This window comes from Sebastes fasciatus, chromosome 3 (assembly GCF_043250625.1).
Source record: "Sebastes fasciatus isolate fSebFas1 chromosome 3, fSebFas1.pri, whole genome shotgun sequence".
NCBI lineage: Eukaryota > Metazoa > Chordata > Actinopteri > Perciformes > Sebastidae > Sebastes > Sebastes fasciatus.
Window position 1 is genome coordinate 13718558 of NC_133797.1, and position 26973 is coordinate 13745530.

The following is a 26973-nucleotide window of genomic DNA, read 5'->3' on the forward strand; positions in this document are numbered from 1 at the left end:
CCATGTAATGTATTAGTCTTTTCCTCCATTTCCCATTTAGTTTTTTAGTTTATTTGTTTTTCCTTATTCAAATCCTTATTGTTATCCTTATTCTTGTACTCCATATCGTCTCACCTCTATCTCTCCTCTACAACCCTCTTTCTTTCCAGTGAGTCAATATAACGACCAAGTGCAGCGTGACTGTTGTTCGGAAGGCATGAGGCAAACCCTCCTCTCATACAGCTGTGAGAGGCGCGCCGAGTACATCCTTGATGGCGCAACCTGTGTCGCTGCCTTCCTGCACTGCTGCAAGGAGATGGAAACCCAGCGATCTGAGAAGAAGGAGGATAGCCTCCTACTGGCTCGCAGTAAGAGACGGGGACAAGGGATGGGTGGTTACTATTCATGGTCATACTTACGAAACAATCAAAATGATAACCTTTTTAATGACACTTTAGGTGAGGAGGATGACAACAGTTACATGGACAGCAATGAAATTGTTTCTCGCACCAAGTTCCCTGAAAGTTGGCTGTGGTTAGATGTCCATCTGCCTGCTTGCCCTCGACAAACACCTAACTGGTGAGTAAACTGAAATATACACAGAAAAAATACACTGATAACTTCACACCGACACCACTAGGATTCAAAGGTACCTCTCAAAGTGTTGACACTTTTCTTTGTTTCAGTGACACCACATCATTGACGAAAAATGTTCCTTTGCAAGACTCGATCACAACCTGGCAGTTCACTGGCATTAGTCTGTCAAAAACTCACGGTGAGGATTCAGTGACTAAAATCTGTCATGTGTTTTAGTTGTGCCTCTAACCTTAAACCTCTATCATCCCTTTACACCTTTCTCTCTCTCCCTTTCTCTGTTTCATCACTTCTTTTTTAATCTCTCTCATCTTAAAGGAATCTGTGTTGGCGCTCCGTTGGAAGTGATTGTCCGAAAGGAATTCTTCATTGATCTCAGGCTGCCGTACTCTGCTGTCCGTGGAGAGCAGCTAGAAGTTAAGGCAATCCTCCACAACTACAGCCCCGATGATGTCACCGTAAGTCTGGGTTGCCCTGCTCTGGTATTTTATGCCAGAGACAATGAGGCCATGATATTTTTCTCAAAGAGTTTGCAACAAAAGAGCAAAAGCAACAGTAAATATTGGACCGACTTACAACGTGTGGCAAAAAAAGGGAATGAATGAAATCCTTTTCCATGGTGGTCGGTCTCAGAACTGGGGGAAACCTTACTGCAATATTTACAGTGTACCTTCAAGATCAAATTGATCCTATAGGAAACAATGTAAAGCATAAAATGTCTTCAAATTAGGGAAGCATCTTTGATCAACTACACGTACTTCATATCTTTTTTCCATCTTTGTCCTGTTCTCAAGGTGCGTGTGGATCTGATTGAGAAGGAGCATGTGTGCAGCGCAGCTTCTAAGCGTGGGAAGTATCGTCAGGAGGTCAAAATTGGGCCCCAAACTACACGATCTGTACCCTTCATCATTATTCCCATGAAAGACGGACAATACAACATTGAGGTCAAAGCAGCTGTTAAAGATTCGTCGCTCCATGACGGAATCATGAAGATGCTGCGGGTGGTGGTAAGAGAAACGGGAAACGAACAGCGATCTCCTGTGTTAAAGTCAGTATAGGGAAACAGACATCTTTTGAGGCGTAACGTTGATGCAAATGTATACTGTATCAACTTTTCAACATAAACTGTAAATAAGAGAGACAGTTAACAAGCAAGCCGTATTGTATTTCGTTACACACCAGCAGATAACGATTACTCAAAAATAGTTGTTTATTTCTAACCTTTGTCCTAACTGTTGCTTTTCCAGCCTGAAGGTGTGCTGGTTAAATCTCCTCAGATTATAACTCTAGACCCCACTAAAAAAGGTGTAGGTGAGTTTACACATTAAACCGCTACATCATATAGTAATTTGCTAATATTAAATTTGTATCACTTGATAATTGATCCCCCAACGTGCCCAATGTTTATCCTTTTAGATGGTAAACAAGAAGAAACTCTCAACAGTGGAATTCCTAGGAAAGATTTGGTTCCAAACACACCTACGAGCACACAGATCTCTGTGACAGGTGAGATGTGATGATATATTCGGGCACATTATGCGATATAGTGCCAGTTACAATGAACTCTGCATTGGTGTAAATTGTTATTGGTCTTATTGGGAAATGAATGACCACCTCACTGGTTGTGGGGGACCTTTGCATGTTTATTTAGTTAATAATGTTTATTTTTTTTCTGTTTGTGCATGCAGGGAGAGAACAAGTTGCTTCACTGGTGGAGAACGCCGTTAGTGGGAACTCTATGGGTACTCTGATCTACCAGCCCTCAGGCTGCGGAGAACAGAACATGATCCACATGACCCTGCCTGTCATTGCAGCCACATATTTGGACAAAACCAACCAGTGGGAAGCTGTGGGCTTTCAGAAACGTAACGAAGCCCTCCAACACATCAAGTACGGTAGGCTCACAGATGTCTTTATTAGCACACATACCAGAAATGTCATCGATGCCCCTCTGTGTGGGATTTTAAAGTTCCTGACGTGGCAGAAGTGGTATATAAAAAAAGAACAGCGTAGTAGACAGCAATGCATGTGATGCTACCCCTTCCCCACAGATCCAGGCTAGGGACACTGACAATTAATGGTCTGAATGCAACACATAGACATTTATAGACTTTAGAAGTTTTCACCAGGATTGTCTTATAAAAACAAAAACGTATGCCACCAGAATCATTTGAAAAATACTATAATCACAGGAAAAAAATGTAAGAGGACTCCTCAAACTGGTTTTGTGTTTTTGTTTGTGTCCAGGCTACCAGAAAGAGCTTGCCTACCGAAAAAGTGATGGGTCTTATGCTGTGTGGGCCAATCGCCAAAGTAGCACCTGGTGAGGCATTCAAACATCTTTGAACTCAACATGGTTTCCACATCCTCCGTTAACTTAACTTGACTGTGATGACAATATTGTGTATTTCATGTGCAAATAAATGAAACTAAACTGCTCCTCTCCTCTCCTGTCTAAGGCTGACAGCCTATGTTGCCAAGGTGTTTGCCATGGCCAACAGTCTGGTGGCAGTGCAAAGCAAAGACATCTGTGACGCTGTTAAGTTTCTGATTCTCAACGCGCAGCAACCTGACGGCTTGTTTAGAGAAGTTGGAAGGGTGTCCCACGGAGAGATGATTGTGCGTGCACTGATTTCATTAACATCAATACTTCATCTTAGTGCTACAAAAATAGCAAGATTAAAACAATTACATATCATTGACTATAATCTATAATCTCTGTGTGTGCATGTGTAGGGTGATGTGCGCGGCGGAGATTCAGATGCCTCCATGACGGCCTTCTGCCTCATTGCCATGCAGGAGTCACGTACACTATGTACTGCAACTGTTAATGTGAGTAACTCATCTGCATACAATGTTTTCTTTTTTTCCCCCCTCACTGCATTTGTTTCTTCATTTACTGAATCACTAGTGATGGGCAAAATTGCAAAGTATCACTCTTAACTAGGGCTGTTAATCGATTCAAATAGTTAATCGCGATTAATCACAAATTCATCGCACATTTTTTTATCTGTTCAAAATGCACCTTAAAGGGAGATTTGTCAAGTATTTAATACTCTTATCAACATGGGAGTGGGAAAATATGCTTCTTTATGTAAATGTATGTATATATCTATTATTGGAAAGCATTTAACAACATAAAACAATGACAGATATTGTCCAGAAACCCTCACAGGTACTGCATTTAGAATAAAATATATGCTCAAATCACAACATGGCAAACTGCAGCCCAACAGGCAGCAACAGCTGTCAGTGTGTCAGTGTGCTGACTTGACTATGACTTGCCCCAAACTGCATGTGATTATCATAAATTGGGCATGTCTGTAAAGGGGAGACTCGTGGGTACCCAGAGAACCGATTTTTATTCACATATCTTGAGGTCAAAGGTCAAAAGACACCTTTGAAAATAGCCATGCCAGTTTTTCCTCGACAAAATTATTATTATATGTTATTTAGCCTCCTTCGCGATAAGCTAGTGTGGCATGGTTGGATTCCTGAGGTTTTCTAGTTTCATATGATGCCAGTATCTTCACTCTAGCTTTCAAACTGAGCCCGCTACAACCTACAAATCAGAAGTTGCATTAAACAAATTTGCGTAAACGCGTTATCGCGTTAACTTTGACAGCCCTCTTAACACAATCCCATGCTGCTTCAGCAGGTGGACAGACTTGTCGTTTCTAGTTACAGTTGCTAAACTAAAATTGGGAAATCGCTGTTCAAGGAGAGGGTTTAGTGAATGGTCAATTGTGCTAAAATGATTCTTTCCCAGAATTTGACACATTCAAATTCAAAACGACATTTGATGCCAACCCTTAGTCTTGTATTTGTATGGAAGCATTAAATCCACACCCCTGTTTCAATCTGTTCCGTTCTTCACTAACCATACAGACTGGACGGTTAAAGCATTACAGTTGCTTACTTGTGACTTTATTCAGTACGACAGTCCACATGTTAATTCAGCTCCAGCTAGCGTTACTTTGTCTGTGTCACACTCTAACAGTTCCCCGGAACAACAACAACTAGGAACCAACAATCCTATTGTTACATCTTTTCTTTTTTTCTTTGAAGTAAAGTCTCTTACTCAAACTCAGTGACCAATATTATAATTAAACAAAAAATGTAGATTCTCAACATCAGTAAGAATATTAACTATTAATGCCACTATCACTTGGAAACAAATAAAATTATCCTCTCTGGGGTACTGTGACACTTAAACGTTATCTTTACAGATATACATAACCAAACATTGTAATAAAATAAACTGTGCATATACATTACAATTTTCTTCTCCTTTTTTTTTTTTTTTTTCAGTAGCTTAACACTCCTTAACATTGTAACAAAACAAACAGCGGATATCACATTTTAAACATTACTCCTTTCTCAGAGGCCTTGCCAGAGTCCAGAAACCCTGCTTTCCTCACTGAGTAAAGTCTCTCAGGTAGTGAGGTCTGGTAACCTGACGACCTGACCTGGTAGTGACAGGGTGTTGGTGTCCCACCTGACCCCGCTCTACCACTACCGCTTTTGGTGTGTGTACCACAGTCCCGGTTTGTGTCGGTGTGGAGGTTGTATCATGGTTGCGTCTGAGGTGCCGACGATTTCTTCTCAGAACACCACCTGACTCCAGTTTCACCTCATAAGATCTATGGCTTACAGGTTTCATCACCTTCGCCGCTCTCCAGACCTTGTGTGGCTCGAAAGGCTGAACTCTCACACTGTCCCCTTTTTTCAGAGAGTCCATGTCTTTTGCAGTGCGGTTGTAGTATTTTTCTTGTCGCTGTCTATTGTGTATCAGTCCATGTGCGTTGTCTGTTATCTCTGGCTCCAACAGAGTGTCCCTGGTAGGGAGCAGAGTCCTTGTCCTCCTATTCAGAAGTCTCCGTGCCGGGTTTGTGTTGAGACCTTGGCTCGGTGTGTTGCGATGGTCCAGCATAGCCAAGTATGGATCTTGTCCCGCAGCCTTTGCTTTCAGCATGAGACGCTTGGCTGTTTTCACTGCCGACTCAGCTTTCCCATTGCTCTGAGCATATCCCGGCGAGGATGTCCTGTGTTTAAATTCCCACATCTGGCTGAATTGCTGAAACTCCTGAGATGCGTATTGAGGGCCATTATCTGAGATAACAACATCTGGTATCCCATATCGTGCAAAATGGGCCTTTAGCTTCCTGATTACTGTACTACTCTTTGTGTCTGGTAGATAATCTATCTCCCAAAAGTTGGAATAGTAATCTACTGTTATCAAGTAGTCCTTGTTATTAAAGAAAAACAAATCGGTACCCACCTTGGCCCAGGGTCTGTATGCCATGTCATGAGGGTGTAATGTCTCTCTTTGTTGCTTTGGGTCTACTGACCTGCATATGTCGCACTTGGAGATGAAAGTCTTTATGTACTCATTCATTCCTTGCCAATATGCACATTCCCTTGCTCTCCTGAGACATCCTTCAACTCCCAGATGAGAAGAGTGGACACGATGAGTGATGTCAGCTCTGAGTGCATCCGGTATCACTGCTCTCTCACCTCTGAACACTATGCCATCCTGGAAACTCAGTTCATCCTGGAATGAGTGGTAGTGCTGGATGTCTGTTGAAATGTCATTTTTGTTCTGTGGCCACCCTGTCAGAATCCACTTTGTCACCATCTGTAACTTTGTGTCCTCTTTTGTAGCAGATCGGATGGAGCTCAGTCTCTCAGCAGAGATAGGCAGGTAGTTAACCATGTTCACAGTCTCTAACTCTGTCTCAGTGTCTCCCTTAGGACTCTCTGGTAAGTATGCCCTACTCAGTGTGTCTGCTAGCAACATATCTCGGCCTGGCACATAGACCACGTTGATATCGTACTTTTGCAGCCTGAGTAGCATCCTCTGCAGTCGCTTTGGTGTACTAAGAAGTGGTTTCCTGTGAATATTCTCCAGCGGCTTATGGTCACTCTGTACCGTCACCTGTCTACCATAAGTATACTGATGAAACTTTTCCATCCCAAATACTATCGCCAAACATTCTTTTTCTATTTGGGCATAGCCCCTCTCAGTGGGTGTAAGTGCCCTACTACCGAATGCTATTGGCTTACCCCCTTGTGTCAGGGCGGCTCCCAGTCCTGTTTCCGACGCATCACACTGTAGCGTCAACTCCTCTTCCAGGTTGTAGTATTTCAGAACAGGCGTATTGGCTATTTTGTCTTTCAGCCTCTGAAACGATGCCTCCTGTACGTCAGTCCATTCCCACATGTTCTCTTTGTGTGTCAGTTGTCTCAAGATCTCACAATCATCTGACAGATGATCACAGAATTTTGACAGGTAGTTCACCATACCAACCAGTCTCTGTATCCCTTTAACATCTGTCGGCCTCGGCATCTCCTTGATTGCTCGTACTTTCTCTGGGTCAATCCGCAGTCCCTCAGCTGTCAGTAGGTGCCCAATATACGATACTTCCTGTTGTCTTAGTTTCAACTTGTCTCCGTTTAGCTTGATATTTCGCTCTCTGCACCTGATAAGCAAGCATCTGAGTTTCTCGTCGTGATCCTTGCCTGCCTCCTCCTGTGTCGCTCCTTCCCCCGTGACCAACACATCATCTGCAATGATGTGTATTCCAGGTAAGCCTTCCAGCGCTTGCATGAGCTTCCTCTGGAAGACCTCTGGTGCTGGGCTAATTCCCATCGGCATTCTCAGCCAACGGAACCGGCCAAATGGGGTGGCGAATGTGGTGAGGTAGCTTGACTCTTCCTTTAATTTCACGTGCCAGAAGCCGTGCTTTACATCACAGACTGTGAATACTTTAGCCTTTGATAACTCTGGGAGGATGTCATCAATTGTAGGAAGGGGAAAATGGCTCCTTCTGAGTGCCCGATTCAGTGGTTTTGGATCTATGCAGATCCGCGGTTTCCCGTTCGGCTTTGCCACTGAGACCATACTGCTTATCCAGTCTGTGCTCTGTTCCACTGGTGCAATGATCCCTCTTTTCTCCAGATCCTTGAGTTCCTCTTTAAGGGGTGCCATCATCGAAACTGGCACTCTCCTTTTTGGCAGTTTTACTGGTGGCACACTATTGTCTATTTCAATGCTATATTCACCCTCCAAACATCCATCACCGGTGAATACATCTCCAAACTCACTTTTGATTTTCTCCATCGTCATGTGTTCGTCACTTTTTTCCTCATTTGTTACCGGACACAGTTCTTTTTTCACGATGCTGTCAATGGCCAGGATATTCTCATACTGTACTTTAATTAACTTCATGGCCTCACTGGCCTTCCTGCCCAGTAAAGGAGTCCTGCTGTTCTGGTCCACCACTTGAAACTCCAGTCTGTACAGTTTGTTGTTTCTGGGGTTTCTGATCTTGACCTTACATTTACCAAGCGGACATAACCTGGTCTTATTATACATCACAAGCACTTTCTCTGTGTGCTCCAGCTGTGTGTCTGGGTTTAGCAGATGTACTGGGATGATGTTGCAGGTGGCTCCACAGTCTATCTGGAAGTTAACCAGTGTTTTGTCCATCATCATTCCTGCAAAGAGTTGCTGTCCTTGACTATGTCTCTCTTTCACTTGGTTTATTGTCTCATTGTCCCCATATACTTCTGATATGGTCATAATGTCCTCACATGTATCACTGTCATGTTCTGAGACAACATGCACTGCCTTATATTTCCTGCTGTTCTCTGCTCTTGATTTGCATTTTGCAGCAAAATGATTGTCTTTCCCACACTTTTTACACTTCTTTCCAAAAGCTGGGCATTTTGTCTTGTTTCTCTCATGTGTTTTACCACAAAACTTACAGCAGATTTCATTGTCTTTGCTTTTCTCTCCTGTGTATTTCAGTGCATGAACTTCCTCCACTGTCAGTCCTTGCAGTGTTTTGCTGTTCTCCCTTGATAGCTCAGCAGCTCTGCAAATTTTCAGGCATTTGTCCAGTGTCAGATTCTCCTCTCTGAGTAATCTCTCCCTCATAGCAGAGCTACTTGTGCCACACACAATTCGATCTCTTATTAGTGTGTCTTTAATGTCTCCAAAGTTACAACTACTGGCCAACACTCTCAAATCCGTGACATATTTGTCGATGTTTTCTGCTAATCCTTGGTTCCGCACGAAGAATCTGTATCTCTCAACAGTCTCGTTAACTTTTGGATTACAGTGTCCGTCAAATAGCGCCATCATTGAACTCACTGTTCTCCTCGCCGACGTGTCCAGGAGCTCTCTTCCACTCTCTCCGATGAGGTAATAAAACAGCTTGACTTTTGTACTTTCCTCAGCATCGGGCATGGTAAGGTCCATGTACAGTGAAAACTCCTCCTTCCAACTCTTCCATATCTTTGCAAGGTTGTTGGAGTCCAAAATCAGTATTGACGGAGGTTTCAGTCCTTCCATCTCGACGTCAGCTATTTTTCTCCGCTCACCGTTGCCGTGTTCGGTTAGCCTCTTCAATGCTAATCAGCTAGCCAGCAGCACTTATCCTCATTTAACGGCTACTAAACTTTAGCACCGCTGCCACCATGTTTCTATCTGTTCCGTTCTTCACTAACCATACAGACTGGACGGTTAAAGCATTACAGTTGCTTACTTGTGACTTTATTCAGTACGACAGTCCACATGTTAATTCAGCTCCAGCTAGCGTTACTTTGTCTGTGTCACACTCTAACAGTTCCCCGGAACAACAACAACTAGGAACCAACAATCCTATTGTTACAACCCCAATAGTAACTGTAACTGATGGCGGCTCAGTCTAGCTCACAAGACACAGAAGAAGGTAAGAGAGGGGCGATCCGGTCTATTGTCCCAGGATCAAATGTTTCCTGAACAGAATGGGATATTAAAAATAGATGGATCACTGTTATCTGGCTCTTCTCCCATTTCTCCTAACTTTCTTCTCCTTCTGTCCAGAGTCTGCCAGGCAGTATCGACAAAGCAGTAGCCTATCTGGAAAGGCGTCTGCCCAGCCTCACCAACCCGTATGCTGTTGCCATGACGTCATATGCCCTAGCCAATGAAAACAAACTGAACCGCGAGATCCTCTACAGGTTTGCCTCCCCAGGTATTTCTGTAACATTAAATATTCCAAGATGATGTCTTGGGGAATTGTTAGTAAACTGAGCTTGTTCCAGGTAGAGCATACAGTAGTAATACAAAATATATTTGTGTGTCTTCCTCAGCGTTGTCCCACTGGCCGACACCTAAGGGGCGTGTTTACACACTGGAGGCCACAGCTTACGCTCTCCTCGCTCTGGTCAAGGCCAAGGTGAGCATGTGCCACATGTGTGCGTTTCACCAGGATGTTCTGCTACAGAAAACATACAACTGAGTCCTCATCCATGCTGCCTCACTAACAGGGTAGAGGGTTTGGAAACAAAGTCAATGAAGCAATGAAATGTTGCTTACAGTAGCTTTTACACTTTTTAAATAACCATATTTGGCAAACATTATTGACCCTTTACATTACTGCTACCACTTCACAGAGCACTTCATGATTATCTCGATAGGTATTTGAAGGCATTCTTTTCTGCCTCAGTTGCAATGACTTAGTTATGACATAGTTATAAAAACAAGGGACTGATTTGAACATCCTGCAAGGCATAATCACACAATAATAACACACATTTGACAAAAACAGATTATTTGTGATTGATTGCTTTTATCAGGAAAGTTTCAAGTAGCTGCTGTTTGATGGTGCCATAATAGAAAAAAAATGATTTAGAAACTCTATGGTAGGTTTTGGAAACTTACAGGTTACAATCTAAAATGTAACTGTACCACAATCAGGAGTTCTCTCTATTTTCACTAAAGCTGTTTTATAAATGCAAATGCACAGTTAACCACGGACAATTTCAACCATCTACTTGCCTTCTGTTAATAAAGGCCTATGAAGACGCCAGACCTATTGTGAGATGGTTCAACCAACAGCAGAAGGTGGGCGGAGGCTATGGATCAACTCAGGTAACACAGACCCTTCTCTCCATCTTATGTTTACTTATAACCTGTTTACTGTATGTCTAAGTCTTGTTTTCTCCCCCTCACTTGTTTTCTCTCTAGGCTACCATAATAGTGTACCAGGCTATAGCAGAGTACTGGTCCAGCGCTAAAGAACCAGAGTATGATCTGAATGTGGACATCTTGTTGCCGGGCAGGTCAAGGCCTGACAAGTACAACTTCAACGTCAACAACCACTACGCCACCAGAACATCTAAAGTGAGCGCACACACAAACAGACTCCCAGTGGTTCATTAACATCATCAGTCCTGTTGTTTTCTGTATGTTTCTTCTGCTGATCCCTGACTGTGTGTGTGTGTTTGTGTGCGTATTTAAATTCCCACAGATCAATGATATAAACCAGAACGTGAAAGTGACCGCCACGGGTTCAGGAGAAGCAACGGTGACAGTAAGTACAATATATTTTCATATTCTTCTATATATTTATCATCTGTTGATTACTGATGTGTGCTTTTTGAATCTCAGATACCACCAAATACATTTGTATACTAGACAGATGTCTATTAGTTTATCACATATTAAGATGCACTTTTGTCTATGTGACAGATGGTGTCGCTGTATTACGCTATGCCTAAAGAAAAGGAGAGTGACTGTCAGAAGTTTAACATGTCAGTGCAGCTCCTCCCAGGTAATTTGGTGCCCTCCTCCTCTTCCTGTTTATTTGTCTTCATTTGTTGTCTTTTTATCCGTTTGTTTCTGCCAAGTACCTTATGAGAAAAGAATCAACTAAATACTCAGTTACTCAATACAATGTTTTGCTCCTGCAGAAAAAATTGAGGAGGATGAGAAGATATACAAGCTGAGAATAGAGGTTTTGTAAGTACAATCAAGAAGTCATCCTGACAAGTGTTACAGTAACATGGCTTTATACACAACATGCTCTAACCAGATATGGCCCCTACAACACTTCACTTCTTAAACTCTATGTTTCCTCATCATTTTAAATTGTCCTGTCTTCTGTGTGTGATTTCCTCGAATCTGAGCTCATTTCAGCTGCTCATTCCCACTCATTTAACCCTCTGAGACCCACAATAGACCCATTTTTGTCTATTTTAGGGGGCTACAGGGGGTCTTTAGGGGGAGATAGCAGGTCAACAGTAGATGTCACACAGAAGTGGTGTACATCATCTGAAAGCTGGGAACCTGAAGATCAATTTGAGATGCAGTTCACTGTGTGTCAAGTTGTTCAAGTCATAAACCAGAAATAAACATGATTTAATTCATTTATTGATTATTCAAAATAAATTGTGAAAGTGTATAAGGGTTTAGAACATTATGATGGGCGTCCCCACGCTCTGTTATGTCTCATAAGTTGTTGCAGCAATTTTTGGGTTGATACCATTTGTTACAAAGATTTGGTGCTAAATTTAAACATTTTTTTACCACTCGAGAATTGATAAAAATTATCAATAATCCCTCCAAAATACCACATTAAGACACCAAGACCTTGAGGAACACCACAGAAAAAGCCATTTGGTTTCAAAAACTTTTGACATCCTGAGATTTCTGCAAAAATTTCATTTTTCGGTGATTGGATGGCGAGCACTTCTCTTCTGGAAACTGCTCAGAAGCCCACTTATTGTCAATCTAGCTAGGCCATCCATCCTCTAAATGTTGTAGGTCCGTAGTTTGTGGTTGTAAAGTTCCATGAGGCTGTGATTATCCTAGAGGTCACCACAGGTCATTGTATACAGTGAGGTCAAGTTTTAAAAAATGGTCTCATTACAATGAAATGGCTACTATGGGGACTAACATCATCACACATGAATACAGTTTGATCATTGGATCCAAAAGAGATCCACATATGATATCTTTACCTTCACTCTAGCTCTAAAACTCAACCTGCTAGAGTCTCTGAAAGACAGGAAAGTCGGTCGGGATCGCCCGCGAGGGTTAAATTGTAATTGAAACATCATTCTTTCTCTCAATCTTCTTTATGCTGTTATTTAATTATTCTTCTGTCCGTTCTGTGTACAGGTATAAGGACAGGGAGCACGATGCATCAATGTCAGTCTTGGATATTGGCTTGCTAACTGGCTTCACGGTTAACACAAAGGACCTGGACTTAGTAAGAACTTACAGATCCACTTATGCCCACTTACAGTTCACAAGTCAGTGTTTATGGTTCAGAGAAACAAAATGTTTTTTATGGTTTCGAAAGTTGTCTGACTGTGTGTGTTTGTGTGTAGTTGTCTAAAGGACGTGCTCGCACTATTGCAAAATATGAGATGAACACAGTCCTGTCAGAAAGAGGCTCGCTCATCATCTACCTGGACAAGGTAAGACATCACTGTTTCCTACCTCTATACTTTTCTCTCTGCCTTGTTCTTTGTGTATTTATCTCCATCTCACCTTTGTCCACAGGTTTCTCACACACGACCAGAGGAGATCACTTTTAGGCTCCATCAGAAGATGGAAGTGGGCGTCTTGCAACCAGCTGCTGTGTCTGTCTATGAATACTATGAACGTGAGTCTCAGACACACTTAGGAACATATGATGCCTCCATGTACTTTGCTGACAGTGGATGTCCGAGTAGATAACACCATGGATAAGCAGGCATTATTACATTTTCAACGTATTTAATGTGCATTTTCTGATCACACATACCACAAATCTTTCTCTCCCATCGCAGAAACACATTGTGTGAAGTTCTACCATCCAGAGAGGAGAGCTGGACAGCTACTGCGGCTCTGTAGAGGGGATGAATGCACATGTGCTGAAGGTAAACAGGATGATGTCAAACTGACCTAATTTCTCTACTGTAAACACAAAAACACAACACTTACAACATACAACCGTTTTCTCTCTCACTGAGTTGTACGTCTTGTGATGGTGTGGTATACCACCAGTAAAGTGTTACATTTCAGATCTGGTGAAGGAGATGGTTGTGGAATTTGGTTTACAGTAACTCACCAGATTATAACGTAATCATTAGAATGTTCTGTCAGCGGCAACAAGCACCTGCAGGATCCTGTAGGATCAGAGCAGCAGTCGCTAAAGAATAACTCGCGAACATATTTAAATTGTGACTAAGAAACAGCTGCACTCATCCACACACACCCACATGTGCTTATTTAATCAAGTCATTGGTTGTGTATTCACTTTGTGCCGATTGTGTATTTCCAGAGAACTGCAGTATGCAGAAGAAGGACAAAGTCAACAATGATCAGCGCACAGCTAAGGTCTGTGAGAGTACACAGATCAGCAAAATAGACTTTGGTAAGAGAGTGTAAATGCACTGCATTTATGCAGCACTTTGATCCCAAAAATGTATGTGTTTGTGTGAGTAAGAGATTGAGAGAATCGGTGAGCAAGGGAGCTAACAATCTGCAACTTGTCTGTCCTCAGCGTACAAAGTGAGACTGGAAGAGTTTACAGACGGCGTGTCCACTGACATTTACACAGTGCGGGTCCTGGAAGTCATCAAAGAAGGTGGGTGTTTATCTTTGAACTGCCTAAAATGCACTACCCCCTGATGTTTCTAAGGTGCCTTAAAGGTGAAGGTGACATAACAATTTGTCTTGTCTGCCTCTTTCTGACATTTCATGGGCACATTGAATCTCAATGCTGTTTCCAGTCAGACAGAAAAATGATTGATTAATGACTGATGAATGGTCATTTAAAGGAAAAGTTCAACATTTGGGGAAATGTGCTTATTTGCTTTCTTGCAGAGAGTTAGATGAGTGAGAAGACTGGTACCACTCACATGTTTGTAGGCCAAGTATAAAGCTACCACTAGCAGCCAGCCAAATTAGCTTGCCAGCAGACACTCCAGGAAGTTACTGGTCCTAGCCAAGTACAATAGTCCAGTACACCCCCTTAAAAGGTGAATTGTCATTTTTACGCTTAATTTTTTTGTACAGATTGTACAAACAAAATTGGAGGTGCTGGTAGGTGTATTTTGTTACCTTTGGACAAAGCCAGGCTAACTGTTTCCAGTCTTCATGCTAAGCTCAGTTAGCTGGTTGTTGGCTGCATATTTACTATACATTCATGAGAGTGGTATCAATAACGGGCATCAATCTAACCCTTGGCAAGAAAGTGAACAAGCGTATTTCCCAAAATGTCCAACTATTGGCATGATTCCACTGTGGCACTGGGAGTATGTGAGAATACAGCACTAATATTTTGAACTGCACCTTTAGCTATGCATTTAATCCTTACCTTTCCTCTGTTCTATATTTTAATTACAGGAAATTTTGATGTGGGTCCTCTGAATAAACTGCGCACATTCCTCAGTTATCCGCACTGCAGGGAATCTTTAGATCTGGGGACAGGCAAAACCTACCTTATCATGGGCTCATCCAAAGATATTCAGAGAGATGACGAACATCAATCGTAAGTTTGTTCTTTGTGTGAAAGTCAATGTTTGTGGTGGGTGCCTTTAAAGATTTTTACTGTTTCACTGCTTTCTGTTACTAAATCAAGTTACTCTTTCTTGTACTCTAGTTTTGCGTTACTGTTGATAGAGTCATTAAATGTACAGAAGGAGGGAGGAGGCTTGTGTTTTGTTATGTTCCAGCGGGTTACAGATGGCTGGTCAAATGAAGAACCAATGTGTGTTTCACTTTGCTCTCCTCAGATACCAGTATGTACTCGGTGAGAGAACCTGGATCGAGTACTGGCCCATAGAAGCAGAGTGTCAAACTGAGGAACACCGACCTACCTGTTTGGGCATGGAGGAGATGGTCCAGCAGTACCAACTCTTTGGATGTCAGCAGTAGTGAAACGAAGGAAAAAGAAATAAAGTGTCAAATTGTTTTTATTTTGCATTGTTCTTATTATGTAAAACGTTCACAGCTTTGGGATATGATGGCTTACAATGTTGCACTATATTGATTAAAATGTAATTGTCTCAATCTCATTCTCTGTGTTTTATTCATTAACATTTGGTTAATGTTTGATTACTATTATGTTGGTTGCTGTATAGTAAACGTTGAGAAGTTCAACTAGAAGTAGAAGTTTAACCCCCTGAGACCCGTGGGATCACGGGCAATCCTGACCAACTTTACTGTCTTTCAGAGGCTGTAGCAGGTTCAGTTTTAGAGCTAGAAGGTACAGATATCATATGAAACTAAAAAACCTAAGGAATCCATTGGTACCAACCATGTGATGCTAGCATGTTGGGGGAGGGGGCTCAGTAACTCTCCAAAATTGGCATTGCCATTTTAAAAGGAGTCCTTTGACCTCTGACCTCAAGATATGTGAATGTAAATGGGTTCTCTGGGTACCCACGAGTCTCCCCTTTACAGACATGCCCACTTAATGATAATCACATGCAGTTTGGGGCAAAAACATGCAGTTTTTTGCATGCAGTATAAATGTGTTATTTTTGCCTATTCCAAAATGGTATTTGAATATTTCTGCATACTGGGGTCCCCAAACAGTCTTTGAATTACATAAATTGGTATGACTGTAAGGCTGAGACATTTGTGGATCAAATGAGCCCAACTGTATTCATGTTTGATGTTAGTCCTCATAGTAGCCATTTCATATAGTGAGACCATTTTTTTTAAACTTGACCTCACCGTATAAAATGTCCTGTGGTGACCTCTAGGATAATCACAGTGTAAGGGATTTACAAATGGGACAGGTTTGGTTATTAGCTAATTTAATAAATAATATTCATAGAATTACTATTATTAATAAGAATTATTAATAATGAACGGGGCACCACCCTGGAATCAGGGACCAATAACCAAAACGTTAATCCAGTCTCATAAGGGGATTGTTCACTCCAAATGCCAGTATTTAAGCACTACTTTACACTTAGGAGATGAACGGTGAAGGGTGAATCCGAGAACTAACTCTCATAACCAGCCGTTATTACAATATGAATGCACAATAAACACAGACAACTGCTATTTAAAATAAGACCATTTATTTAAATACAGTGATCTCAATCAACAATAAACACTCTAACAACATTAATCTAAATCAATAGTTATTACAGCAGTAATTACTAATTAACAACACTTTTAATAGACAAATGGATGTTCTACAATGCAGCTCTAAGCACTAAACTAAAATTAAACAAAACACAACAGCAAAAGAAGATGTGTGTGTGTGTGTGTGTGTGTGTGTGTGTGTGTGTGTGTGTGTGTGTGAGTGAGTGAGTGTGAGTATGAGAGGAGACGTGAAATGGGAGTGTGTGTGTGGAGGAGGAGCAAAGGACGCTCGATGTGGCATCACCACGTAAGTGGCTACGTTACGTGAGGGAGGGGTTGCTCGAACGTTACAGATCACGCACAAACGGGGTGTGACTCCCGCGTGTCCTGTAAGGTAATGGGTGTGAGCCTATGTGAGGAGGCGTGTCTATGTGTGTGTGTGGTGTGGGAGGAGCAAAGGACGCCCGCGGTGGACGTCACCACGTAAGTGGTTACGTCACGTGAGGGAGGAGTTGCTCGAACGTTACAGATCACGCACAAACGGGGTGTGACTCCCGCGTGATCAGTAAGGTGGGAACGTGTGTGAGCCTACGTGAGGAGGCGTGTCTATGGGTGTGCGTGTGTGGGAGGAGCAAGGGAAACCCCGAGGCGGCGTCACCACGTAAGTGGTTACGTCACGAGGGAGGAGTTGCTCTGGTGGCGGAAGCGCCACGGAAATTACCGACTGCGTACGAACGGGAGGTGATCCCGCGTGTCGGCAAAGTGTTTGTTTGTATGTGGTAGAAGTGGAGGAAAAGAAAGGCGGGGAGCGCCTCACAACAGTATCACAGTCAAAACAGTAAACACCGCAGCAGCAGGAATCCTAACTGCCGCGCGAGAGATGTACTAGCTGGGTTATTATTACTCAGATGCTGGGCAGGCAAACTCACGTTTGTCAGCCGTGCACTGGTCTTTTAATAATAAACTACAGCTACAGATCTTCACGTTTGACAGAAGCTAACACAAGGAGCACACAGTAATCAGACAGTCAGCAACAGTAAACAAAGCAACATAAACAAGCAAAGCAGAGCAAAGCAAGTAAAATAAACAAAGCAAACAGACGGACTCGGCGGTCCGTACGTTCAGTATAAATCAACAATAGTTATTAACTTATTGGAATATACAATTTCACTAGTCTCTTCCCAGACACAAGCCTCTTACTTGAATCGCTTCTTCGGAGCGATAGTGGAGTATATCGTCGTTAATTGGTCCGGCGGCGTCGCAGGCTCGGACAATAACGGGCCGTTCTGGATGCTCGTCAGCTGATGAACGGCAGGCTGGACCTCCGTGTGGCAGCGGAGGGGAAAGCAGCCAGAAATGAAGGAAAAGGCGGTGCGCTCGTTTCCTTTGAAGAACGGGGTCCTGGTCGTCTTCCTTCTGAAGACGGGGGCTGGTTCTCTTCTGCAGGTATGATGATCTCAAAGTCTGATGGACACAACAGAAGCTTAACTCGTCCAGCGAGGTCAGAAACTGTGGCTCGAGTCTTAGGTGAACACCGCAGCGTTGGGTACCTCCTGTAGCAACGTGAGTTGCAGTGGAAAAAGGGAATGAGATTCAGGTGAGCGTGCTTTTATCTCCTGTGAGATAGTGGGCGTTTCACCGGAAAGACCCCACGTTTCCTGTTAGCCTCATCCAATGGGAGCCTCTTGTTTGGACTCAAAATGAAATTTCGCATGTAGATGCGAAATTTCAAGAGCTCGGCCGTTAGGACCCCTGCTGTGATCAGGCTTCTGGTTTCCCATGTAGGCCAAGGCTCTTTGTCTCGTGAGGTCCCTACAACAGTCTCATGAAACTTTACAGCCACAAACTAGAGACCTAGAGAATTCAGAGGATGGATGTCTTTCCTAGCTTTATTGACAATAAGGAAGTTTCTGAGCCGTTTCCAGAACAGAAGTGCTCGCCATCCGATCGTAGAAAAATTCAATTCATGCAGAAATCTCAAAATGTCAAGAGTTTTTCATATCAAATGTGGTATGGTGTTCCTCGAGGTCTCGGTGTCTTAATGTTGTATTTTGGAGGGATTTTTGATCATTTTAATCAAATCTGCTGTTGAAACTCCCAAAAAAAACCTGCCAGATACTTTGCCCATGCAGAAATTACTCAACCCGACTTTCACCCGACTAATTGTCTGTGTGCATGTTCAATATGTTTGTTTATGTTTACACTGATTCAGCAGTCTCAGAATAAGAAGTATAAGTGACTCAAACAAGAAGAAAACAAAGGCGTCACATTAGAAAACATTAAAAGCCGTTTATCTATAATTTTTCAGTGACCTGTTTATTCGACTGTATGCTGAGAAGTTAGTCAACCATGTAAATGTGGTCCGGGCCCAACAGCAAGGCCGCAGTTTAAGATACTAGTGTAGGGATTCTACTTTAGTAGGTTTTGGTTATCAGCAAATTAATTAATAAATAATAATAGAATTATTAATATTAATAAAGATTATCAATAAACATCAATAATAAACGGGGCACCACCCTGGAATCAGGGACCAATGACCAAAACGTTAATATAGTCTCATTATATATGCTGAACTATCAATTTGGAACGCTGATTAATAATTCAATTAATAACTATAACCAAAATAGATAGTAAAGGTTGAAGGATATCGGAGTTCTTGACATAGCAGAGGTTGGCATTATTCACTCTTGTGCAACATTAAAGAGACCAGCATGTATATTCCACAAACATTTATTTACAAGATAATAAAGGTTCAAAACACAATATTAATCTAACTAAATAACTAAACTAAACAAACCAAACACAGTGTGTGTGTGTGTGTGTGTGTGTGTGTGTGTGTGTGTGTGTGTGTGAGAGAGAGAGAGAGGGGGGGGGAAACAAGATGGGTTCTTGTCTCAAAATGTCTGTATGGCCTACAAACAAAATGGCGAGCACTGTAAAACTACAAAGATGGCAGAATCAAAGATGGCGGAATCAAAGATGGCCATCAGCATGTCACCACATGACCTCTTTGTTCTTCTGAGAAGAAGGAAAGAGAGGGGGGGGGGGTGATGTGGGGTTAAGATTATCTGAAGCTGTATGTTTATGTTTAACTAATTCACAGTTTCTGTATGTGATCTTAATGTGTGTTAGATGTGCAGTGGGTTAGAAAAGATGGTTAGTTTGCATGCAAGACCTTGTCTATGTGAAGCATAAACTAAACACATCAGATGTGGCGAAGCCAGTTACCCAAAAATCAAATACAGATAAATCACCACAGTCAAACTCAATGAATAACATTAAACCAAATCAATACAGGTACATTCTAGAAATCAAAGTTTAACTGTCTTGCTCAGCCATGTGCGATTGCTAATGCTAAGGCCCAGTACGTTACCGATGGAAGAACAGGGTTTGTAATTCCATGTGTTGAAGTTGTGGTTCCAAGTCAAAGATGTCGTCTTTGCTGTGCAGATTGGTTAGCTTGGTGCTAACTCTCCAGTAGCTTGATAGCTTGAAGTTAGCTGGTGAAAGGCAGGCACTCGCGTCGTCCACCTTTTGGTTCCTTATGTTGTTATGACTGTTTCCTAACAGAACATAGAATCAGAGAGCAGAGCTGCTTCCGGTCTGGAGCGCAGCATCTCACCTCAAGCAGGGCAGCTTGTTGAGGAGAATGAGTAGAAAGAGCTGTGGCTCACCTCTTGGGTAAGGAGGTGAAGAGGAAAGAGTGGTAAGAGAGGAGGAACAAAGAAATTCCTCTGGTTTTGTTCTGTGTGAATTTCACACCTAGGTGTGAAATGTTACTGTAGCCAATGAGGACTGAGATGAGTCCTGTGGTCAAGGATCATGTTACTGAGTTCATGAGGTCACTTGAAACCAGCCATCTGCTGGGTCCCTACACTAGTTACATTTAACTATGAATGATTTTACTTGGAGCCGACAACAGTCCTAGGAAATACTTAGAGCCTAGGACTATGATAGATTCAGGTTCTTTTAAAATCAGGTGAGCGGAGTTAAAAACCAGACAGAAGTCTATAGTCAAATTAAAACCAGATTCATTATAATTAAAATAACATGGGTCTAAATGAATGATCAATTTAAAGGCTAAAATGAATAAAATGCTACTAGCAGCAAGGTTAAAACCCTATAAAAAGTCCAGTCCAATCCAGCGATCCAGTCAAATCCAGTCCGGCTCTTTAATCCAGTCCATTCTAGCGGTCTAGTCCAGTGGCTCACCGTGTCCGTGTTTTGGCTCCTCCCTTACTCCTACCACACCGTCTTCGTCCGAAGCCGTGAAATAACAGAGACACCACGACCAGTAGTGTGTTCCTCACTGCTTGGCTATCACCAACTCCAGCTACGAGCTTTCCTGGCCTGTCTCAGTGTGTACGCCACTCAAATGTACCAAAGAGTACTTACTAGTTCTTGGAGCAGCAGGAGACCAACTGCCGACCAACGGTCTGAGTGGAGCTGCGTTGACGGACACGGTCTGCTGCATGACGTCACACAGGAACTCGCTGGTCACTGGGCTGGTAGGTAGTAGTCTTCAGGAGAGCCGTTGGTAGGTAGTAGCCTTCAGGAGAGCCGTTGGTAGGTAGTAGTTGTCAGGAGAGCCGTTGGTAGGTAGTAGTCTTCATGAGAGCCGTTGGTAGGTAGTAGTCTTCAGGAGAGCCGTTGGTAGGTAGTAGTCGTCAGGAGAGCCGTTGGTAGGTAGTAGTCGTCAGGAGAGCCGTTGGTAGGTAGCAGTCTTCAGGAGAGCCGTTGGTAGGTAGTAGTCTTCAGGAGAGCCGTTGGTAGGTAGTAGTCGTCAGGAGAGCCGTTGGTATGTAGTAGTCTTCAGGAGAGCCGTTGGTAGGTAGCAGTCTTCAGGAGAGCCGTTGGTAGGTAGTAGTCTTCAGGAGAGCCGTTGGTAGGTAGTAGTCGTCAGGAGAGCCGTTGGTATGTAGTAGTGTTCAGGCGAGCCGTTGGTAGGTAGTAGTCTTCAGGAGAGCTGTTGGTAGGTAGTAGCCTTCAGGAGAGCAGTTGGTAGGTAGTAGTCAGTATAATGTTTGTAACTTTTTACAGATATAAATCTACCGGGCCAGTATCCCATACGCCCTGGCATATGCGCGCTCGCGTGTGGCCAGAGTCTCTCCTCCTCTCTCTGCTTGCCTTCACTCACACAGCGTTCTCGCTGTCTCGCTCCACCTCCACACGTTCATGCGCGCTCACTGCACACTGCAGAAGAGTTAGTAGCTCCGATAATATCTAGTGAATGTACAGTTGACGTTTTTGCAGAAATAACTGCTGCAGCTCCTCCAGACCAACAGAGGTGCCCGTGTCTTGTGAAGTGACGGGGCTCCGCAGCGAGAAATGTTATCGTCTCTGACTGGGTGCAGGTGTCTCCTTGCAGGCGCAGTCGGGAGGCTGAAGCAGGAAAAGCCAACACTAGGATCAGCAGTGATTCATGGAGAGACCTTCGTCTGGTCAGCTAACATTACTGCCAAGCAGGGGAAATATAGAGTGATATTGTGGTTTTAGCTGACGTGTGTCATCTCACTGTTTTGAGTGATGCTCGTTCATGTCTATTTAGAAAAAGCACAAGCGCAAGCCCGACGCTGACTTTCGTTGACTTAACAAGCATTTCTGATTCTTACAAACAGTCCTTTTAAAAGGTGAACTGTCATTTTTAAGCTTATTTTTTTTGTACAGATTATACAAACAAAATTGGAGGTGCTGGTAGGTGTATTTTGTTACCTTTGGACAAAGCCAGGCTAACTGTTTCCAGTCTTCATGCTATGCTCAGTTAGCTGGTTGTTGGCTGCATATTTACTATACATTCATGAGAGTGGTATCAATAACGGCCGTCAATCTAACCCTCGGCAAGAAAGTGAACAAGCGTATTTCCCAAAATGTCCAACTATTGGCATGATTCCACTGTGGCACTGGGAGTATGTGAGAATACAGCACTAATATTTTGTACTGCACCTTTAGCTATGCATTTAATCCTTACCTTTCCTCTGTTTTATATTTTAATTACAGGAAATTTTGATGTGGGTCCTCTGAATAAACTGCGCACATTCCTCAGTTATCCGCACTGCAGGGAATCTTTAGATCTGGGGACAGGCAAAACCTACCTTATCATGGGCTCATCCTGAGCAAGCGTGAGCCCGACTCTGACTTTCATTGACTTAACAGCCACAGGTGTCGCTGTTAACAAGCAATTCTGAAAGTTACAAATAGTCCCTTTAAAAGGTCGGTGCACCTACAACACAACATGCAGGGATAAAACATGCAAAATAATTTTGAATAAAAACAACTATAAAACATGCAAAATAGAATAAAAACAACCAGAAAAAACATGCAGCATGAACACGGCATTTTTGACCCTGTCATATAAACCCCTCATTGATTTTCTGTTTATCTTTTTCCTCAGATCAGAGCTTATCGGAATTCAACGGTTTCTCAACTGCTGCTGGGAAATCATGTGTTTGTTTGTGGGGTGCAGGAGGAGGGGTGAGAGTGGATAAAAAGAGGGTGCTGCACAGCGACAGGCTACATTGACAGCGGATCAGGATCAGTTGAGGATGACTCTGTTGTGGCTGCTGGCCTCTGTGGCCTTTGTCTCCCTGACTTCTCTAGTTGATGGAGCTGCATTGTAAGTAGACCAGCCTATACCTTTACCCCCCGTGCTTGAATTAATTGACATAAGAAAACAGAGCTAAAATATACAGTTTGTTTGTTCATCTTCATAATATTCACATTGTTATTGGTTAAACTGTAATAGGAGCAACAACAATACTTGAGGTCCTCTGCATTTATATTACATTTAAAAAGTGTATGGATACAAATATTGTGTGTCTTACATAATGAGGGGCTGTAGTCCAGTTTGCACTTTGTGTCACAAGGTAATGTGGTGTTTCAAATGATGCCAGTAAATTGGCCTATATTTTGTTCAGAGTTTGCACAACGATACATTACGCCAGACAGAGCAAGAGTCTAGAGCCATGATGAAATGTTTTGTTGATCCAGTGCTGGATCTTCATCAAGGTAATCAATAGATTACTTATTGTGTGTCCATGCCGGAGCTCATGGTCCTGAGAGCACATGGGGGGGGGCAAGATAAACCTGAGGGGTCAGAAGACAAAAAATAACATTTCTGATGCACAAAATTAGGTTTATTTTCCAGACTTCTGCTTTTGCCCTCGGTAAGGCCAATACCTGACGAGAGGTAACAAGCACATTCATTTTAAAGAGTCATACACAAAAAAAAGGTTTGGGATCCACTCTTAAAACCGTTGGACAAATTCACATAAACCTGTAAATCACGTGTTTAAACAGTGATAACCCTCCATTTTCACCAGACGTAAGCCTGTGGGGAGATCATGCGTTTGGTCGTGTGTGCGTGGACCTGTCTGTCTGTCCACGGCTAATCTTGTATACTACTGGACCCATCAGCCTAATATTTTTTTGTTCTCATTTATGACTTTTTGGTCAAGGACCTCTCATAGTTGCGGGGATTCAAAATTTGTAAAAAATATTTCATTGACTATTTTATACCATGATTGAAGGCATTTCCGGCAAACGGCTAGGCTAAAAACAAGCCTTATCTTAGTCTGTTGCCGGCCACATTTTGACCTTTGTCGTAGCTCAAAAACTGACATCCACAGACATGTTTGGTCTCATTTTGAACCGGAGTATCTGCAGATTAATTCCATACCCGATATGTTATGATCCACTAAAGTTAGGCACGATACACGATGAATAAATCCCTGTTTTTGTTATCTTCCCCGCCATCTTGACCGTAAGGGAACCGGGATGGACAATAGTGAGATCCAATTTCTTTGTTTGGGAGGGGAGAGGGAGACACACCTGGCGAAAATCTGCACTCTACGGAGTGCACTTTTTCCGACATGTGTGTCTTATAGTGCCTTAAATGCATAAAAAAACATGTTTGTCAGTACCTAAACAGCATGTGGTTCTTTCTGCACAGTGACTACACATTACTCTTCCTCTCTCATCGCTGCTCTGCAGGCAGGTGATGTCTGCCCCCAACTTGTTGCGGGTAGGAACAGCAGAAAACATCTTTGTGGAGTGTCAAGACTGCTCCGGTGCAAACATCCCGGTCGAAATCAGCGTGAGGAACCATCCAACCAAAAACAAAAGGCTGGCATTCACACCTGTGACACTTACCAGTGCAAACAACTTCCAGGCGCTCGGACAAATAACGGTACATGAAATACTGTCACTGTATATGTTACTGTTACTTGGCTTCATTTTCTAACATGGCCACAAAGAATCTAGAAATGAATCCAGAAACGCACATGATGTAAGTTACCCCACCCTGCTCCTCATGTGCTGTTCGTGTCTCTTTATACTGGTTTCAGATCCCTGCTGGAGACTTCAGCAAGGATCCCAACATGAAGCAGTATGTGTACCTGCAAGCTCAGTTCCCTGACCGACTGCTGGAGAAAGTGGTCTTAGTGTCCTTCCAGTCCGGGTACATCTTCATCCAGACTGACAAGACCCTCTACACTCCCAACAGCAAAGGTGAGTTTTTTTTTACATCAGTGCTGAAAAACACGCCTAATGTCTTTACATGGCTTTTTTTCCAAATTGAATGATTGTACTGTAAATTACAGTAAATGAACCCTTCCCTACACACAAGTGGAAATGGCCTAAAGTCAAAAGAGTTCTTTAACAGTCACATGACTCAAAATAGATACACCTTCCTTCAACCTTCAGCAGCAAAATTAACCTCTTCCCTTCTCTGTGTCAGTTCATTACAGGATGTTTGCACTGACGCCCCGTATGGAGCCAGTAGAGAGGGATGACGAAACCCAACCTGAACCTTCTATTGCCATCGAGATTGTGGTATTGTATTTTATTTTTGATAAGCACAGAATTTAATGTAATATTATATAATCAGCTGTGACTGGGAGCAGGAAGCCTCTTGATGAGGTGATATCACAAATGCTTAACAGTAGATAAGTTTGCTGCAAATGACCAAAATAACCAAAACACATCCACTGAACCTTGTGTCTGTTTTGTGTCTAGTAACACCTGTCCTACCACTTACTGTTAAAACAAATGCATGCCTCCCTCTAGTGGTTGAGTTGCACATTGAAGACAGTCTCTTCTTTCTTAGATTGTAGATAAAGGACATACATAAAATGTAGCATGGATTTAATAAATTAATTTGTAAACTGGCACTGCTCTCTGTTAATGATTGTTCAATATTGTTTATTTTTAGACCCCTGAAGGCATCATTTTACCAATTGATGCAGTCTCTTTGAAATCAGGGATGCACACTGGAGATTTTCAACTCGCTGAAATTGTCAGGTTAGTATTTTATCTTATTTAAATAAAATTGTCCACATTGTATCTATTTACATTTTGTTGTTTAGTGAAATTACATTTTAACATGGATACAGTGAATTCAATTCAAAATCTTAATACCTAGAATCTTTTAAGATTATGCATAGGCTATTTTACCATGTTTATGTTGTGTTTTTTACAATTAATTTCCATGTTTGTAATTTAGTGTTTGGAAAACAACTTAAAAGAAATAATAGCCTACAGTGTATGAAGTGTGGAGACCCTTACAAAAAATAAATTTGTTCAAGTGTGCTATTACTATACTTCTTTTAAACTTAAAAAAGAGAGCATGCTTTCAGTTTACTTTTAATGTACTTATCAGAGATATACTTCACAAAATTATACTTAAGAATCCTTAGCTTATACAGACAGCAGTATAGAAATATACTTGGCAAGTATACAGAAGAGTCCAAGTATACTTGGAAATACTGAAAAGTATACAGAAAAGTATAATATATATATATATATATATATATATATATATATATATATATATATATATATATACTTGCAGTAAAAACTATTAAACTAGTAGTTTGCCCGTTTCCAGTCTTTATGCTAAGCTAAGCTAACTGGCTGCTGGCTCTACCTTCATATTTAGCATGCAGACATGAGAGTGGCAATAATCTTCTCATCTAAACTAAATGTTAAACTATTCCTTAAAGTTGTAGGGCAATTTATCTATTAAGATTTAAATATGAATTATAAATGGACAGACAAAACAGAAATGCATTTAATCCCTATGAACTAAAACCAATCAGCCTAAAAAGACATAAAACAAAGGTACTACATCCGTTCTATCTAATGCAAAGCCAACCTGAAACCTTTAAACCTTTTCTTCTAAACTTCAGAGTTTCTGTAGTTCTCTAGAAATGTTAAGTTCTTTACAGCAGCTCATTTGTGTAGGCCTATATCTCAATTTGTGTGACATAAATAACTTCACGCCGTCCGAAGTCTAATTCCTGTTACCTTCAGTCTCTAAATTAATATATACAGTATATATTTTTTTGTTTGATTATTGAAATATGTGTTTGTGTGTGTGTTTAGTCCCGGACTGTGGAAGGTGGTGACGAAGTTCCACAGCAACCCACAGCAGAGCTTTTCTGCAGAGTTCGAGGTCAAAGAATATGGTGAGTCCTTCATTATCTGTACTTTTATTTAAATGTTATATAAACCTACAACATTCACTTATTCTTTACTGG

General features: G+C 42.0%; 1 protein-coding gene across 1 annotated transcript in view; it reads left to right on the forward strand.

The window, feature by feature from the left end:
• LOC141765416 (uncharacterized) overlaps positions 1–26973 on the forward strand; it is a 55396-nt gene that overhangs the window by 11567 nt on the left and 16856 nt on the right. Inside the window, exons 18-50 of the mRNA XM_074631467.1 lie at positions 150–347; positions 438–558; positions 666–754; positions 892–1031; positions 1368–1580; positions 1821–1884; positions 1990–2079; positions 2262–2468; positions 2821–2896; positions 3033–3192; positions 3310–3405; positions 9446–9596; positions 9715–9800; positions 10418–10495; positions 10592–10747; positions 10875–10937; positions 11096–11177; positions 11317–11365; positions 12527–12617; positions 12739–12828; positions 12914–13016; positions 13183–13272; positions 13677–13769; positions 13899–13982; positions 14744–14888; positions 15133–15273; positions 20772–20946; positions 22948–23051; positions 24428–24623; positions 24781–24943; positions 25173–25267; positions 25647–25735; positions 26819–26901. Coding sequence (XP_074487568.1) covers positions 150–347; positions 438–558; positions 666–754; positions 892–1031; positions 1368–1580; positions 1821–1884; positions 1990–2079; positions 2262–2468; positions 2821–2896; positions 3033–3192; positions 3310–3405; positions 9446–9596; positions 9715–9800; positions 10418–10495; positions 10592–10747; positions 10875–10937; positions 11096–11177; positions 11317–11365; positions 12527–12617; positions 12739–12828; positions 12914–13016; positions 13183–13272; positions 13677–13769; positions 13899–13982; positions 14744–14888; positions 15133–15273; positions 20772–20946; positions 22948–23051; positions 24428–24623; positions 24781–24943; positions 25173–25267; positions 25647–25735; positions 26819–26901 — 3861 coding nt within the window. The remainder of the gene's footprint in view (positions 1–149; positions 348–437; positions 559–665; positions 755–891; positions 1032–1367; positions 1581–1820; positions 1885–1989; positions 2080–2261; positions 2469–2820; positions 2897–3032; positions 3193–3309; positions 3406–9445; positions 9597–9714; positions 9801–10417; positions 10496–10591; positions 10748–10874; positions 10938–11095; positions 11178–11316; positions 11366–12526; positions 12618–12738; positions 12829–12913; positions 13017–13182; positions 13273–13676; positions 13770–13898; positions 13983–14743; positions 14889–15132; positions 15274–20771; positions 20947–22947; positions 23052–24427; positions 24624–24780; positions 24944–25172; positions 25268–25646; positions 25736–26818; positions 26902–26973) is intronic.